This window comes from Mustela erminea, chromosome 5 (genome assembly GCF_009829155.1).
Source record: "Mustela erminea isolate mMusErm1 chromosome 5, mMusErm1.Pri, whole genome shotgun sequence".
In the NCBI taxonomy this organism is placed as follows: domain Eukaryota; kingdom Metazoa; phylum Chordata; class Mammalia; order Carnivora; family Mustelidae; genus Mustela; species Mustela erminea.
This window is the reverse complement of record NC_045618.1, coordinates 19,516,812-19,535,305: the sequence shown is the minus strand read 5'-3', so window position 1 is coordinate 19,535,305 and position 18,494 is coordinate 19,516,812. Positions and strand designations below refer to the sequence as shown.

The 18,494-nt window shown below is 43.0% G+C and overlaps 1 protein-coding gene across 3 annotated transcripts in view; it reads left to right on the top strand.

Moving 5' to 3' along the window:
• Positions 1–18,494, top strand: part of CERS3 (ceramide synthase 3) — a 111,355-nt gene that overhangs the window by 79,758 nt on the left and 13,103 nt on the right. For all 3 annotated transcript variants that reach the window (XM_032342202.1, XM_032342201.1, XM_032342203.1), the window contains one exon: positions 742–895. In XM_032342202.1, the coding sequence (XP_032198093.1) occupies positions 742–895 (154 nt within the window). The remainder of the gene's footprint in view (positions 1–741; positions 896–18,494) is intronic.

The following is an 18,494-nucleotide window of genomic DNA, read 5'->3' as shown; positions in this document are numbered from 1 at the left end:
GTATGAATAGATTGTTTTTATAGTTAGAATAATATACCTATAAGCAAACCAATCCAGCAAGTCTAAGATCATGGTAGTGTATGAAGTCTGGGAACGGAACAGGTAAACCCTTCCTATACCAGTCGTAGCTGAAGCCACTGTGCGTTCTGGGTGATTGAGGGCAGCTCAGAATGATGTCCGTGAGTCTGTTCACGAAATACATAAAGCATGCAGTTCGCTTTAGAAACTGGAAGTAATAATAGAATTTTTGCTACTTTAAAAGCCTCTTTTATTGGAAAATTTACTTTGGCAAAATTCACCATTCACTTTGCTGCCCAATACACGAGTTTGTGTCATAAGGGCAATTATAACCCTACGTAAACATGCATTATCCTATTTATTCTATAAACCCCCGGGGAAGCCGAGCAGGGTCGTGTAGGCTCTTCTGCTTGCAGAGAGGAAACCCAGGTACAGAGACTGGAGTGCAGGCAGCCTGACCATAAAAATTCCATTTGCTTTAACTTTTCTCCCCAGAGGCAGACTGTATTTTTTTTTATTTTTTGTAGCTTGCCAATAATGATATAAAAGGTAATATTATCATATTGTTTTCCCTTGAGAATTTCCTGGGCATGGTTAGAAATGAAATAAATGTTGAATGCCTTGGGAGGAAAAGTATTTGTTTTCTCACTGAAAATTTGATAGTACTGTGTAATGAAATCCTTTGGTCTAGTTTTTTTGTTTGTTTGTTTTTTTGTTTTTTAGGATTTTATACTGCACGTTGATTCTGCCTCTGCACTACCTGGAGCCTTTCTTCTCATACATCTTCCTCAACCTCCAGCTCCTGGTCCTACAAGCCCTTCACCTGTACTGGTGCTACTTCATCCTAAAGATGCTCAGAAGATGTTTATTCATGAAGGTAAGGTCTTTGTGAGCCTCACTGCTCTCAGCAAGTGGACTTTGTTGCCAGATTGAAGGTGATGCCCTGACGACGGAATGCGTTAGTTATTTTGGAGTTAACCAGAATTCCTTTTCTTCCTCTTGATTTGATCATGATTGATAAAAACGTATCTAAAAGGTAGCTTTTTTTTTTTTTTTTTAGGTGGGTCTCTACAGTGCTTTTAAGAAATTGCTTTTGTTAGAGGACCAGTCATTTTTATAAAGCTTTGGTCCAAAAAGTGTTGCTTTTTTTAAAAAATAGATTTTATTTATTTATTAGAGCGAGAGAGTGCATGAGAGAGAGCTGGGGCAGAGGGAGAGGGAGATGCAGGGCTAGATCCCAGGACCCTGGGATCATGACCTGAACAGAAGGCAGAGGCTTAACTGACTGAGCCACCCAGGCATCCTGATTGTTGCTTTTTAAAGGATGTCCTAATGAGCCTAGATTTGCTCTGGTTTGGGACAAGCTTTATGGTGATTATAAGTGATTACTGAGTAATACTTCAGAGCCTTACATTTACCTTTACTGAGCACCCAGTTTGCACATGATACTCACCCCGACCCTTCTCCTACCATCTGAAATATTGTCTGTTATTTGATTATGCCTTTTTTCCTGAAAGCATCTTCTTCTCTAAATAATAACAAACTAATAATACATTTCAGACAATAGGAGCTTTCTGTTTGTTTGTTTTTAATTCTGTCCTGGGTTTTAATTCCAGAACAAGGGTGGGGAGGGCTTCAGAAATGAGTAAGACATAATTCACTGCCTTTGGGGAAACGACCCGGCATCTGGGGGGATTATTCACCTACTAGCGACTTCCTATAGTGTGCTAAAGCAATATCCCATAAACTTGCTGTGGGAGACAGAAACCCGTTGACTCAAGGGCCGGCCAGGGAACGTTATCAAATGGAAGGAATTTGACTTGAGCCTTGAAGGCAAGGAAAAGAAAATCATAGTTCCTTGTCAGAAAATCATACTTCCAAGGAAGTTTTTTTCAATTTATTTGACCGACAGAGATCACAAATAGGCAGAGAGGCAGGCAGAGAGAGAGGAAGGAAAGCAGGCTCTCTGCTGAGCGGAGAGCCTGATGCAGGGCTTGATCCCAGGACCCTGGGATCATGACCTGAGCCGAAAGCAGAGGCTTCAACCCACTGAGCCACCCAGGCACCCCCTGAGGAAGTTTTAATTAAGGATCTTTCAAGGTGGAAGTTACAGTGGGCCTGTTTTCCAAGGTTACCATCCACGTATAACACAACACGGTATCATCAGAGGGAGTGACTTGTAGGTAACAGGTACGGTGGTAATTTACCTGGGAAGTTCATGTTCTGATGAAATGGACATCGTGATAACTGACCTCTGGGTTTTCTACCATCTCCTAGCTTCTAGATCTAGACAGAGGTACAGGGAGTTGGGCCACATCTGGATTAATCTCAAACCAAATTAAAAAAAGTCAGAGTGCCAAGAAGAAACGCTTTCATTGAATGGTTCTAGTTTATTAATATTCTGAATAGTTTTCTCATGACCTCTGCAAAAGTTATTTTACCTCCGAGTGACTGACAAAGTTGAAGGGAGTACGATAAGGTTAAAAAATGGAGCAGTTAGACCCTTTGCACATGGGGAGCTTGCCAGCCCTGGGTCGAGCTTCCTGGAGCGCGGGTCTCCCTAGCCGGAAACTATGCCCTTAATCACTGGTGAGTGACAATAATTACAGGCTGGAAGGGAGCCAGGCTGAACAAAACTCGGAGCCCAGAAGATACTCTTGTTTGGTTTCAGCACTGTGTTCATATTTCTAATCTCTAATGGGTTGTACCAGGCCTGATTAAAAACCCAGTGGGCTGGGGAGCCGTGAACAGGAATTCCCGATTTCTCATGCTGTACTTTGGAAAAGCTGTTTCCAATTGTGATTTGACAGTGGTGGTGGAGGCCCCCAAAGCCCTGATCCCTGCAGTTTGTATGACTTCAGCTGGCTTGCATGTGCACGCTGTTTTCCACAGCAGTGGCAAAACTGGCTGTGAACTTGGCTTCTTCCTCCAAAGCCGTAAAGCTGCCTTTTAAAGAATGCTATTTGAAGGCCCCGTAGCATGCGAAGGGGGGAGACAGATAAAGGCCAGAGTGGACATTCTTAGAGGAGCAAGGAACAAGTCGGTTTTCAGCTCTACTTAATAACTTGTTAGCGTTTCATGTACATCCCTCGGTTGTTTCGAAAGTGACGAATTCTTGGATATTTACAAAACAGAACTACCGAAGTTCTTAGGCCTCCTAAAATGTCTCTCAAATCTTCTAACGGAGAATGGGAATTTGTCTTTTTCAGTTCCTGATGCCTGATAGGCCCTTGATAAGTAGTGTTGAATATGCAAATGAATATGTAATTCAGGGAAACAAATTGCGGGGCGGGGTTGGGGATGGTGGTGGAAAGTTACAAAATTGTTTATTAAGCTTTTTTTCTGGTCTCCATGGATTTGCCTGGTAGACCGGAAAGACAAAAGTGACTACACATCTTAAAAATAGCGTTTGTTGAAATATCCACATCTTATTTCCCCTCAACAGTGGGGTCACCGCCTGCATATGGCGAACAAGGACCTTCTACCATTTGCTTCTGCTGTCTAAGACCTTAAAATAACAATCTCACTATAATTTCAGGGCTCTGACATACACAGACCATGGCCAGCAGGCACTGAAGCCAAGCTGGTTCCTTTCAAATGGGGGATCTTGTGAGGAACTCCCAGCCCACGCATCACTTCGGGAAGTATGATGGGCCAAGATATTTGTGTTGTCATTCTCTCTGCAAACATGAGACGTGCTTTCAGAGGAAGTGAGGAGGGTGGCATGCTCTCGTTTAAGATTACTTAAGAGAATGTGATCATCCCTACGCTTTTATTTTCTTCTTCCTAAATATCACACTGGGTGCCGGCCAACTCAAGCATGTCTCTTTGACATCTTGGGCTGGTGAGCTGCCAAGACACGGAGGGCGGGGCTGAGTGGGCCGCCATGACAGCCTAGAGCCAGGACCGAGCAAAGAGCCCCTGGCAACCGGCCCCAGCCATCTGCTCCAGACAGGCAGAGTCTCTTAAGTTCACAGATGACACTTGACACACGCTGGACCCGTTTCACTCAAGAATGGCCCCTTCTCGTAAATAGGAGAAATCTGTGGCCTCGACCAGATTCGCACAGTAAGTTTGTGGCCAATCCAGGGCTCGAACTCGAGTCTCTTTGCTTGCAGTACTCCGCCTTTTCTAATTCCTGTTGATCTGCAATAATCAGAAAATTAACCGAAACAACTGGCATGGAGTAAGAAAGAGTCCATAAACAACTTGGGTAATCGAGATAGTAGAATGAAACAAGAACAGATTGTTTAGCTTGTTTTGGAACTTTCTGAAAACAGAAGAAAACATTTCGGAAATCTTTTTTTTTTCTTTTTTTTTTTCAAGATTGTATTTATTTATTTGTCAGAGAGAGAGAGAGCATGAGCAGGGAGAACAGCAGGCAGAGGCAGAACCAGGCTCCCTGCTAGGCAAGGAGCCCAATGTGGGACTCAATCTCAGGACCCTGGGATTGTGACCTGAGCCAACGGCAGATGCTTAACTAACTCAGCCACCCAGGGGTCCCTGGAATTTTTTTTAGTTTCAGGTCACTTCCTAATAAAGCAAGTGCAGAATAGCTAAGAGTACAGGCTTTCCTGTTTGTTAGCTCTGTGATCTGAGGCTTATTACTTCCATTTACTGCCTCAGTTTCTCCACCTGTAAAATAGGGGTGATGGTGTTAACACCTGCCTTGTAGGATAAAACCCTCAAAACAGTGCCTGGCACAGAGCAAGAGCGTGAGGACGTTGGCTGCCATTACCATTACTGTTATTCCTATTAACTCGTGTTCTCTGTGGCAAGTCGCAGCGAGGATGTGACTTCCAGGTTGCCTGGCAGTTTGCTGTCAGTCAAGCCCGCCCTCCGTCCCCCATGGATAATGCTGCAGCTGAGTCAGGTGTCCGTCCAGGGTGCCCCTGACCGTTTGCTAAACTTCTTCGGCCAGTTGACTTGCGTGACTCGCATTCTGATAATCCTTTTTGACACTTGCTCTCAGAGAGCAGCGTGTTGGTGAGGAAATATAAAATCAGAAACATCCAGTGACCCTCCAGGTCTCTTTTGCTAGTAGTTAATAGTGGATCTAGAAACTGCCCTTTGCTGAACAAGAGATAAAAATATCATAAAGGCTGGCAGTTAGAATACTATAAAAATGCTATTGGGGGGCGCCTGGGTGGCTCAGTGGGTTAAAGCCTCTGCCTTCGGCTCAGGTCATGATCCCAGGGTCCTGGGATTGAGCCCCGCATCGGGTTCTCTGCTCAGCGGGGAGCCCCTGATTGCCCTACCCTTCTCTGCCTGCCTCTCTGCCTACTTGTGATCTCTGTCTGTCAAATAAATAAAATCTTTAAAAAAAAATACTATCGGTTTGGGGCACCCGGTGGCTAGTCAGTTACGTGTATGAATCTTGGTTTCAGCTCATGTCATGATCTCAGGGTCGTGAAATGGAGCTCTGCAGAGGGCTTGCGCTCAGTGAGGCACCTGCTTGTCCTTCCTTCCCCTCTCCCTCCCTCAACTTGCTCTTGCGTACGCACATACAATCTTTCAGATAAATAAACAAATAATTTTAAAAAATACTATCAGTTTACACTTCCATATTTCTGAGTATTTATATAGATTAACTGCTTTAACAACCTATTGAAGAAACAACAGTGGAGTTTATAACTTGTAAAAAGTAGCTGTGCAAAGTTGCTTGGTTTGAAGAACTCCAGATTTGAATATTCTTCTACCCTGTGCATTTAGCCAAGCCACAGAAGAGACTTTCAGAACTGTGGGAGCCCACAAAATATCCACCAGGACAGCATGGTCCCCCTCTCCTCAAGGCTCATTTGTGTTATAAAACTACGCTATTTCCAAGGCAGGGGGCAGTCAGTGAGGAAGTTACAGACTCACCCAAGGTCACACAGGGGTGGGCTTCATGCTCGCAAAGCCCAAGACTTCACAGCCTATGTTGCTAATGCCGTGGTGGTCTTCTGCCTCCCCAGCAGCTCTGTGTCCTCCAAACACGAGTGATAGGTATCCAGTGTGTCTGTGTTTATCTGTGTCTGTCCGTGTATGCGTTTAGTGTGTTGTAGGCTCAGCTCTCACACACTTCATCATCTTTTTTCCTGTTCAGGGAGTTTTAATAAATGTACAGAGCCTGCAACCATTCCTCTGTTAAAATATAGAACATTCCCCTGGCCCTATAAATTCTTAGTGCCTACTGCGGGTCCTCACCCCTTTCCACATTGGCAACCACTATTCTTATTTCCATCCCCATAGATCAGTTTCAACTTTCTTTAAAAAAAAAAAAAAAGATTGATTGATTGATTGATTTTACTGAGAGAGAGAGCAGGGAGAGGGGGCATTTGGAGGGGGAGAGGAAGAGAGAGTCTCACGCAGACTCTACACTGATCATGGAGACAACTCGGGGCTCAATCTCGTGACCTTGAGAGCATGACCTGAGCCAAACTCTTCATGGACTGCACCACCCAGGCACCCCTCAACTTTATTTTTTTTTTAAAGATTTTATTTATTTATTTGACAGAGAGAGATCACAAGTAGGCAGAGAGGCAGGAAGAGAGAGGGGGGAGGGAAAGCAGTCTCCCCGCTGAGCAGAGAGCCCGATGTGGGACTCGATCCCAGGACCCTGAGATCATGACCTGAGCCGAAGGCAGCGGCTTAACCCACTGAGCCACCCAGGTGCCCCACCCCTCGACTTTCTTAAACCTTATATAATTGGAATCATGAAGCATGGGCTTCTCTATGTTCTTTCACTACAAACTTCATAATTTTATCATGACTCCGCCCATTCCCTTTGTAATCCCCTTGTCAGTAATCCCTGAAGTTCGGCTCAGCTCTTCGGAGAGGGCATTCTCTAGAAAATCTCCCTAGGCCTATCCCCATTAGGGGATTTTGTGGGTTAAGACAATCATAAATCCGAGTTTTTATGAACTTGAAGGTGTGGAGTTATTTAAAGAAATCAGAGTAGCAGCAGCAGCCATCTGCGTGACTCCAAGATAAAAAAGAAGGGAAACGTATCATGAGTGAGAGACCCGGGAGCAAATTGGCCTCTTCCCAGACCCCTGCCTCCTGCAGAATCCCTGTTTCTTTGCCCTGGATGCAGGGGCCTCATAACAGACCCGTAGGCACAACCAGGGCACCTAGATAAATGCGCAGGAGGAGACCCAACCTCACACTCACATCTCGAGATGGAAGCAACTCAGAACTGGAAAGAGGGGTTCATCTGCCCGGTGAGGAAGTAGAGGCTCAGCGGGACAGAGGGGCTTCCTCAGGAACCATGACAGGAACCCACACAGTGGGTCCTTTACAGTGAATGTTTTTCTATAGCAGGATATCATTATCCAGGGATTTCTTTAGATCCTGGGCTGTTTGATAGCTGTTCCCAAGCTCTTTGGAAATTCTTCTAGTATCTTCTTCCAAATTGTTCCTTCTTTCCGTTAGTCACAGTGGGTCCCTGTGTCCAGGTGCTATGACCCCTCTTCCTGCTGCTGACGAAAACAGGCTGACTTCTCAGCTCTTCCTTCCAAGCACATGGGCCTCTGATGGAAAAAGACTGTATTAGTGTTCTTAAATCAGTCAAACGAGATTTTGTTTCAGTTTTCTTCAATCCATCCTCCGTTTCTTTGGAAACAGGCACGAGCAGTGGCTAGACGCCAGCAGCCGAGTGAGGACTATTATCTGTAGCTTTCAGCTGTTCGGTGTTTGTTCAAAAGCAGCAAATCTCACTTCCCTGAAATCGCCTGTGAATTTTTAATTATGCACATGATTTTCTGTACTTACTTTATCCCTCATTAGCTCCCTTTGTGCATACTCCTACATTTCTTGTCTTAGGTGTTTCCTAACAGTGGTTTCGAAAGATACCAGTCCTTTGGAGGTATGGGGACTGGTCTGGTCACTGGTTGGGCAGGAGGTCAGCTGAAGCCTTTGTAAAAGGAAGGGACTTTTTCAAAGGAAACTTCTTCCAGGAAAGCATCTCTGAGGGTAGCAGCAGGTTCTCAGGTCCTGCCCTTTCTTTCCTCTGTCCCAAATGTTGACTCTGATGTTTCCTTGAGCCACACGGGTCATATCTTGCAGAAGTTGAAAAAGACATGAGGGATAGGAGAAGATCATCTCTTGTACTTGGCTTTAAAAATCATTTCACAAAATCCTTGGGGCACCTGGGTGACTCCATCGGTGACATGTCGGGCTCTCAATTTCGACTCAGGTCATGATGAGGGTCATGATTGAGCCCCACATTGGGATCCATGCTGGGCATGAAGCCTGATGAAGATTCTCTCTCTCTCCCGCTCCTGCTTCCACTCCCTCTCCAGTCATGCCCTCATGCTCTCTCTAAATAAATAAATAATAATAAATAAAAATCCTTCCATAAAAATGGAATTGAATTTTATATACTCCTAAAAGCAACAGACACTCTCCATTTTATTAGTAGTGAAATAGACACATGCACAGGCAAATTAACACATGTACACACGTAGATGTCTTATATGGGATTTGAGTTTCTGTTTCTGTATCAGCCTAGACGAGGGGACAAGCACAGTTCATGGCTTGTTACTAAATCTACACATTCACACCAGAGGGGTGAATTAGTGGGTGCTTGGGCCAGAGAGATTGGTCAAAGCACATGTAGGGGAGAGGTCTACTGTCTCTGTTAATATCTCATGAATTTCTGTGGCCACACGCTTCTGGTGGTCCTCTCTCCTCCCACTCTACATAAGTCTCAGAAGACAGCTTTATGTAACAGAAAAGAAACCTTATTCCTGAAAACTCATTTGTGTGTGCTTCACTGACTGAACCCCCTAGGCACCGCCTTACTGTGCTTCATTTTGATTAATTACTATTACTACGACTTCACAATCTTTTATTTATTTTTTTTCTTTTGTGGTATCTGATCAGCAGTTAATCCAATCTAGTGTGTTTTTAACTTCAGATATTCTATTTTCCATCTCTGTAAATTATATTTTGGCCTTTTTTTATATCTTCCATTTTTTCTTAATATGTTTGTGTTTTTCTCTACCTCCTTGAATATATGGAGCATATTTATAACGGCTATTATAACATCTTTGTTTGCTAATTCCATCATCTCTGATAATGTTGGGTCTGTTTCTATTCATTGAATTTTGTCCAGGTTACATGCCCTATTTCCCAACTTCTTTGCAAAGCTGCTAATTTTTTATTAGATGCTAGACATTTTGAATTTTACATTGTTGGATGATGGATTTTGTTGTATTCCTTTTAAATAGTGGCTTTGGTTTGTTTGTTGTTTTAAATAGTGTTTTAGGGGGCGCCTGGGTGGCTCATGATCCCAGAGTCCTGGGATCGAGCCCCACATTGGGCTCTCTGCTCAGCGAGGAGCCTGTTTCTCTCTCACTCTCTGCCTGCTGTTCTGCCTACTTGTGATCTCTGTCTGTCAAATAAATAAAGAAACTGTTTTTTAAAAAGTGTTTTTGTATGTAGTATAATTAGTGTATTTTGTTTTTGTATAGCATCAAGTTTCTTGGAAGTCTGATCCTTTCAAAGGCTTGTTTTTAAGCTTTGCTAGAGTGAGCCCAGAATAGCCTTCAGTCAATGGCTATTAAGTGAAGTGCATCTTAACATTCTCCTCGATGTGCATAAACTAAGAGTTTCTTTCACTCTGGCTGGTGAGAAGACAACAAGCTATGACCACAGTCTGAGCTCCCAGGGTTGTTTTGCCAATTTTTCCTGGTGAATCTCTGCCTGGCCTTTGGTAGTTTCCTGATTCACCTGCACAGGTCAGTGCTCGATCAAGGACTGAAGGGAATTCTACTGAGCATCTCAGGAGCTTTCTTTCTATGTGCCTCCCTTCTCTCCAGCATTCTGTTCCACGAACACCAGCTTCACTTTGGGGAACTCCGCATTCTCTTTCCTCAACTCAGTGGCACTTCTGGGCTCTGTCTGGGCTTCAGCTCAGAAGCAGTAAGATGGTGTGCAGGCACCAGTGCAGCGCTCTCCTCCTTCATTTTCTTTGTCTCAGGAACCATGATCCTGAGCTGCTTATTGTAAGTCTAAATGTCTAAAAACTATTGCTTTTTTTAAAGATATATTTTATCCAGCTTTCAGTTGTCTAACATGCTAGGATAATTTAATCTTGTTTTTTCTATCCTGGCCAGAAGCAGTTGTCACAGCATTTCATTTCCCAAATAATAACAGTATATAAGCTTCCTGAGACAGCCTATTTCATTTTCAAACAAGTATAACTGTTACGTAGATCTTTCTTTTTTCCTGATCTATCCCTCTAGGCCAGTGCTGCCCAATAAAAACATAATGTGAGTCACACATATAATTTTAATTTATCTAGTAGTGCTTTTTAAAAACTCATAAGGAACAGGTGAAATTAAGTTTAGTAATATATTGAACATAATAGAAGCAAAATATTATCATTTCAGTCTTGCCTGCTATATATTTTGCCTGGTCAATATTTTAACCAGGGGAAGATTATAATCATATGTAAGGTTAATATCACAATTCAGCAGTCAATACCAAAAATTATTAATGAGATTCTTTTGTTCTTTTTTTCCCATTAAGTCTTTGATATTTAGTGTGGATTTTATTTTACACTTACAGCACATCTCAATGTGGACTGACCACATTTCAAATGCTCAGAAGCCACGAGTGGTGAGTGGCTACCACACTGGTTGTTGTAGGTCTTGGCTCTAGAATAACAAAGGTAATTCTCTTCCCCTGCATATGGGACAGGTGGTGGGATCTGTTTTCCTGTGGGATCTGTTCTCATGGAGTCTCTGATGTTATACTCAATTATAATGGGCTGGCTAAACCCACTGCCCTTCCTTTCCTTTTTTGTTTTTTTTTAAAGATTTTATTTTTTTATTTGACAGACAGAGATCACAAGTAGGCAGAGAGAGAGAGAGGAGGAAGAAGGTTCCCTGCTGAGCAGGGAGCCCAATGTGGGACTCGATCCCAAAACCCTGGGATCATGAGTTGAGCCAAAGGCAGAGGCTTTAACTCACTGAGCCACTCAGACGCCCCTACCCTTCCTTTTCCACTCTAGAAAGGTTTTCAGTTGGTGAGCAAGGGAGGATGATAGCTGGCCTATCGTCTTGTCTCTTTCTGTTCTGCAAGATCCTGACTTTTCTTCTGTGTTCTTCTTTCCCTTCATTGGTTATCTCCAAGTACCACGTCCTCTTTATTTACCTGATTCTTCCCAACAAGTTCCACTCCCCATCTGATACACGTTGGGGCTCTTTCTCCTTAGCAAGAGCTAGGAACTACGAGGCCCCAGCCTGTGCACATATGCTTTCCCTCGCTCTTTCTGGAAGTGACCTCTGTCTGTGCTTCTTCTAAGTCACTACACCCACCCGGCTCATTTTTCCATGCTTACCCTCTCCACTTTTCAGCCACAGGCTACAGGGCTGTGGTGGCTCATTGGAATTTGGATGTATAGTTTCTTCTTATAGATAATCTGAACAGTGTTCTCTGTTTCCCAGGACGTCTTACTGATGTCTCAGTATGGAAGCTACACACAGCAGCCCAGCTGCCCTTAGACAACAACCCTATGCCTTCCCTCACCATGGCTCTGCTTCTGGAGGTTAAACACCTCCAACTCTTCCAACTGTCCCTCGTCCTAAGATACACTGTTGAGTTTTTTTCAACTAACTCTCTTGTTTCTTTTTTCCCATATTCTCCTTTAAATGAACAGTAGTTTCAAGACATGGTCTGACTGATACACAAGTAGGTCTCCTATCTCTTTTTGTGAAGACTCTACTTCCATTAATGCAGCCTAGATTTGTTCTGAGTCACTGGGCAGTCACATTATGTTGCTAATTCATACCAGGTTTGAAATCTATTAAAACCCCTAGGTCTTGGGGTGCCTGGGTGGCTCAGTGGGTTAAGCCTCTGCCTTCAGCTCAGGTCATCATCTCAGGGTCCTGGGATTGAGCCCTCAGCCCCTCATCAGGCTCTCTGCTCCGCAGGGAGCCTGCTTCCTCCCCTTTCTCTCTGCCTGCCTCTCTGCCTACTTGTGATCTCTGTCTATCAAATAAATAAATAAATAAAATCTTTAAAAACAAAAACAAAAACAAAAAAACAACCCTACGTCTTCTTTACATGGGCCAAGCCACATTCCCTCCATTCAAGGGTTGTCTGGCAATGGTCATGATTTGTGTTGGAATTTACATTTCTTATTATTAAACTTCACTTCACTTATCCAGCTTATCCTTTGAACCTTTTGCTAACAAATAGGAAAACATGACATTTGATGACAGATGCTTAAACGTTCCTGAGGTCCTTTTCTCTAAAAGCCCTATCAAAGATTTAGGAATATTCTATGTAAGTCTGTTCATGAAAAAAGTCATTATGCTTCTATCCGATACGTATTTCCATCAGGTGAGGATGGTGATCACATTTAAGGCAAATACAGGGTGAGGTGTACTGCTCACATCGACAAGAGCTCTCCCAGGATTCCCACTTTTTATTTCAGATCACCTGGTTACATATTAGCTATGTCAACTACACCTGACTAGCCTGGCCTGTGGAGCCTTTAAAGAAAGATATTCATGGCCAGGACCAAACTCAAATCAGTTAAATCAGAATTTATGGAGACAAGACCCAGACATCAGACTTTTTAACAGACTACTTCTCCTGAATAAGTGATTCTGATCTGCCTTTCAGGTTGAGAGCCACTAGAAAGTAGAGAAGACCACGTGTGTGTGTGTATGTGTGCATGTATGTGTGTCTTCTCCATTACTGGGCAAGCGTCCATGGATGGCTCTCCATTTCTTGGGTCTGCTTTCTAAAAAGCAGAGTGATCTGCCTTCTTTCCCACATGTGTGGAGTTTTTGGACATGACCTCCACGAATATTCCCATCATGCAAATTTTAATCCGAGCAGGAGATTTTCATGTTACATAGGTGTTAATGCTAAAAAATCCTTATAAAAGAAAATTCTGACTATTGAAACAAACACTTGGGATTGTTTCCATCGTAGAAACCCAGAATTCTTTAAATAGTACATTTCTCTAGAGAAATAAAGGCATGACTCATTTTATAAGATGATTTACTAATTATTTTTAAACAACCATCTGTTATAGGAAGTGAGACATGCTGCTAATTTTCTACTGCCTCTCTGGACTAAAAGGACTCATGACATAAGGAAATAAAATAAAAATGAGTAGGGATCATGGAATTTTAAAACTGGAAAGACCCATAGAGGATCCTCTGCTTTAACTTCTGTTTACAGAGAGTGGCAATCTAGGGAGGGGCTATAGGCCTAAGAAACAGCCTGCCAACCACAATGTCAGCCCAGACATCGCCTAGAGCTGGTTAGAAATGCAGCACCTCTGGGCCCACCAGAGACCTTGCGAATGAAAGTCTATATTTTCATCAACTCTAGGTGATTTTTATGCATATTAAAGTTTAAGAAGCATTGGTCTAGAAAATTCGGACCCAGGTAACTAACAGGAAATGTCCGGGTATAGCTAGGTTTGATAGTTTCCAATTTAAATTTAATGCAGCTTCTTTGAGAAAAAAAAAAAAATGGAGGGAAAATGCAATCTTTTTTTTTTTTTTCCTGTGACCTTGTCATCTTGGATAATAAGAAGCAGTATAACAAAAAGGAACGCATTTTGGTAGGAGTTCAGAAAATTGCACTCCTTGAGTGAATGTACTTCTTTTTCTTTTCAGACAGGGAAAGCTACAAGTTTGCTTTCAAAACAGCATAAAATGCTTATTCTATTGTCCTTTGTTTCATTGCCAGCTGTGGATTTAGACGTGGAGCCATTCAAAAGGCAGTGGGATGTGATGAGTCATTCATGACCTCCTGGGCTTTTGACATGACTGGAGAACCACAGATTCCCAAGCCCAGAGTTTCCTGAAGGCCTTTCAGAAACACAGCTCTGCAATTTATTGAAACCCTAGGTGCAGATGTCTTTCCCAGAGATGTACAGGAGTGCTGTGGCAGAGTTGACTCCTTTACTCAAAACGAGCATTTTCTCTTGTTAGCATTACCATTATTTTCCCCTCATTGTCAGCATTTGCTTTGTTTGGTAATCCTTGCAATCTGTTCTTAGGAGTCCAGACCAGGGCCGGATGTATCTACCTTCACTAACAGGCAAATCATGATTGATTGATAAAGATCTATAGATTCTAGAATCTTAAAATGAAGAAAAAATTACAAAAAAAAAAATAAAGCCAAGCATACAGATATGAGGGTTTGACTACATTTACTGTATGTGCCCCACCCCCTCTTTTTGGTGGAGTTGAAAGTAGTAAGTCGTGTCTGAACTGAGTGGTGTTGGTTGTGATACACACATAGTACAATGCAGGCTGATGGGTATGGATGGAAGAATGTTCTCTGAGATCCACTGCATCAAGAAGGGTTCTGATGTTCTATCATATGAAATCAGTGGAAGGAAATGGGAATGTTTAGTGGGAAGAGGATTTAACTGTCTTTAAATGTCTGAAAAACTGACCAGTGTTTGAAGGAAGTTTGAAGGAAGTACCCAGACTCCTCTCGGACAATTACTCGGTCATATTCTGGAGATGTATAGGCAGGAGTATGTATGTTTTTTGCTTGGGTTATCCAAAAAGGCATATCAGCATCAGTAGAAACAGGATTCGATGAGCTTAAAAGTCCTTTCCAAATGCAGAGGGCTTTGGGCACTCTTCTCTCTCATGCTTTAACCCATCTGCTCCTCCAACCTATGCCACTGCCACTTCTCCCCTGCACCACGCCCGCAGCCACCAGAAGTCTGCCTGTGGCCATTCTGAATTCCCTCTGCCACTTACAGCAATAGGGTCTGCTGTTATATATCAACCAGCATCTCCCTTAGAGCAGAAGTTTTCTGAGTATAGACACCTTGTCTTTTTGAATCACTGGTCTGCTCCCCATATCTCAAAAAGTGCGGCACAATGGCCTCTCTTTGGATTTACAAGTAAATAGAACTTCTGTGACCTGTGAAACTGATCATATGGTCCATGCTTCCTCTCTGACTTCATCTCAGGACAGGCTCCATCTTTCTTATTATGTTTTAGCTGTGTTGGCCTTTCTGATCCCTAAGCACCCTAAGCACATCAGACTTTCCCCCACCCAAGGCCCTTTACCCGACTCTTCCCTGACCAGTCCTACTTAACCTTCAGGTAACAACCTTTGCCTTCCATTTCCTTCCTGATGTTGCCCCATCTAAGTGATAGCCCCAATTTACACATCAGGGTATCTCTACTTCATAACACTTGTTTACTATTATGTGTTTGAGCTCTTGGGGTTTGGTTCTTTCTGTAGACAGTAAGCTATCTAAAGACAGAGATATCAAGTCCCTGATATTTTGCACAATGCATGCACTGGGGCTCCAGAAATAATTTTTTGAACCAGTTGTTCTTAACTGGGGTGATGTCCAGGGACATTTGGAAATCTCTGGAGACATTTCTGATGGTCACTACTGTATCTAGTGGACAGAGATTAAGGATATATACTGTTAACTAGCTAATGGGTAGAACAGTCCCCACACAAAGATTTGTGTGCCCCATGATGTCAAGAGTGCCCAGGCTAAGATTCATGGAATTTTTAGATGAACTTATTTCTCTTTTGGCTGAGTTGCTTTGTGGTTGGAGGTGTTCCCAAATTATTTCTTGCTTCCTCACCTGCCTGTGTCATTCTATACAGAGGGAAGGTAGGTTATTCTGGAACAGCCAAACACACTATTTCTTGAGAAGCCAAGCTCTGCATTATTAGCTGGGTAGCATTTCTTCAGATGTAAATATTGGCAGTTAAAAATTACTCGTGATGACAGTTGCCAGCCATTTCCTTTTGAAATCAGACAACTGCATTTGGAAAGTTCTGATGAATTGAGAGAATGAAATTGTAGCTTATTGTTTAGTTGGAACTGGAAGAGGATGATCATGTTTAGAACACTCTGACTTCCCATTCCTTCATGGTCATGTACAGTTTGAGTTGGGAAGGGCATAGAGGGTGAGGTAGGGTTGACCATGCCAGTAAGAATGAATGGTTCATTCTCATTCCCTTAAGGACCCTTCCTCTCAGTCATTTTTCACCTCTAGCCCTTGTTGAGTGTTGGATCTAAGCAACAGAACCATTCATGTCCTTGGGTCAGCCAGTTCTCACCTCCTGCCCTTCACACACACCTTCCCTTCCCCTGGAAATCAAAGAATCCAAGTTTCAGCCACACAACTTCCCATCTCTAGCTCAAGGCACCGCACCCAGGAGGAAATCTTCCCAGGCTGTGACATATTGAAACGTTTCTTACAGCTCCATTCAGTGCTTCTACACCTTCCTCCCCTCAGAGCATGGAGACACGCTGCTTGGACAGTGCACTTGGGAAAACCGATGCAACTGTCCAAAGAAGGAGGAGACAATGGCTCTGGTAGCTGCTCCAAGGGCTGAAAGAATCAATGTCTCTGCATATTTTAACCATTCCCTGGCACACCAGTTGGGAAACTCTGGCATAGATTAGCCCCCACTATGCTCTAGCTGCCCAGCTATGGGCCATGATAATGTTCTGTATTCCCTTTTAGATGTAGGCTGGTGGTTTGCAGTTGTCTAAGAACAAGCCATATTTTGTCTACCACTACAGAAGAGAAGGTGAGATACTTTGTGAATTTTCCTCATTCAGTAATCTCATCAGCCATGGCCATGTGGCTCCTCTGAGTAGAGGAAACACCACTGTCCCACAAGAACTATGTGAAGTGGCTGTCAAGAGTCTAGCTGCAGAGTGCTCTAAGTCAGCAGGGGGCCCTGGAGACCCAAACCTGTGCACTCTGTCTCAGAAGGCCAGCCGGCGTGGTAGAGCCTGGCTGACTGATTTGCTCCAGTATTCTGAGGTCATAGGTGGTGGTCAGCCCATGGGCTAAGCCAGCACAGAAGCTAGATCCTGGTCATGGAGACATGATGTAGTTTGGAGGTGGCTAAAGACAAGAGCAGAGGTCTGTATCAAAGACCCTCATTGAGTGTGAAGGGCTGGAAAGCAAGGTGACCCATGCAGGGCAGGACTGAGGATGATCTGGAAGTTTTTGCCTGGAGCAACTGAGTGAATGGAAGTGCCATTTGCTGAAATATTGAAGACTGGGAAAAGTGTTGAACAGGGAGACCAGCATTTGATGGGCCAGCTAGGCAACTGAGAGAAGGTTGTCTAGCTGTGATCATTGGAAGCCAGGGAGAGAGATCCACACTGGGGTATAAATTTGAGAGTCACGGGCCACCTGGGTAGCTCAGTGAGTTGAATGTCCAACTCTTGTTTTCAGCTCAGGTTGTGATCTCAGGGTTGTAAGATAAAGTCCTGTGTCGGGCTCTGCACTCAGCATGGAGTCTGCTTTAGGATTCTCTCTCTCTCTCCCTCTGCCCCTCCCTCTGCTCTCCTCTCTCTTTCTCTTTCTCTCTCTCATGCTCTCTCTCTCTCTCTCTCAAATAAATAAATCTTTAAAAAAATTAGAGAGTCACTTGAATTTAGGTGGGATTTAATACTGAGAAGTTAGAGTCACTCATTCACTCTCTCATCAAATAGATACAAGCACCTACCGTGTGCTAGATGAAATCACGTAAGAGAAACTAGGAAGGCAGATGGTATATTCTGGCATATCCCACCCCAACCCATTCCCCTCTCTCCCTCTTTCACTCTGTCAAGAGAACCACTGAAGCTGCATCTTTCCACCACACTTTTATGTACTTACTATGCTTGGGTATAGTCACAAACATTATAGAGTATTGCTTCCATATTTGTCAACTTTGTGTGAATGCTGGGACCTAGTGATCTAATTAATTAAGTAATACAACTAATTAATTAGTAATCTAATGAACTTGATCTGTGATCTAATATGATTGTGCAGCTTACTTTCTTCATTCTTCACATTCACAATAAATAAATGTAACTCCGTAGATCAATTCATTTAACTCCTCTATGGTATGCCGTGAATCAGACATTCCATACTCTGTTTATCCTCCTGTTTACAGCCAGTTCTGTATTGTATATACATTCTCATATCTGTTTCCTTGGGAACATACCTGAGTTTCTGGGTAGGATTCCCAAGTCAAGTTTACCGGATGCTACCAAATGATTCTTCAAACCAAGTGTATGAGAGTTGCTCTTTTCCCACATCCTCACCAACTTTTGGTTTTATAAGACTTTTCATTATTTACCAGTTTGATGACTGTGAGATTGTATCTCATTTAGTTTGCACTTTCCTGATTACTAAGATTGAATATTTTGTATAGTTTATTAGCCCCATCTGTAAATTGCCTCTTCATATCCTTTGCCTGCTTTTTTGTCACATTGGATATTTTCCTTTCTTAATGGAGCATATATTTCTTTGTTGCATGCTGATATTTGAAACAAACTTTAACATCTCAGTTTTAATAAACATTTTCTGGACTATATATATATTTTTTTAATTTTAAGGAGCAAGAACAGGGGTGGTGGACAAGGGAAGGGTAGAGGGAGAGAGAATCATAAGCAGGCTCCATGCGCAGCAAAGAGCCGGATGGCGCTCCATCACACAACCCTGAGGTCATGACCTGAGCTG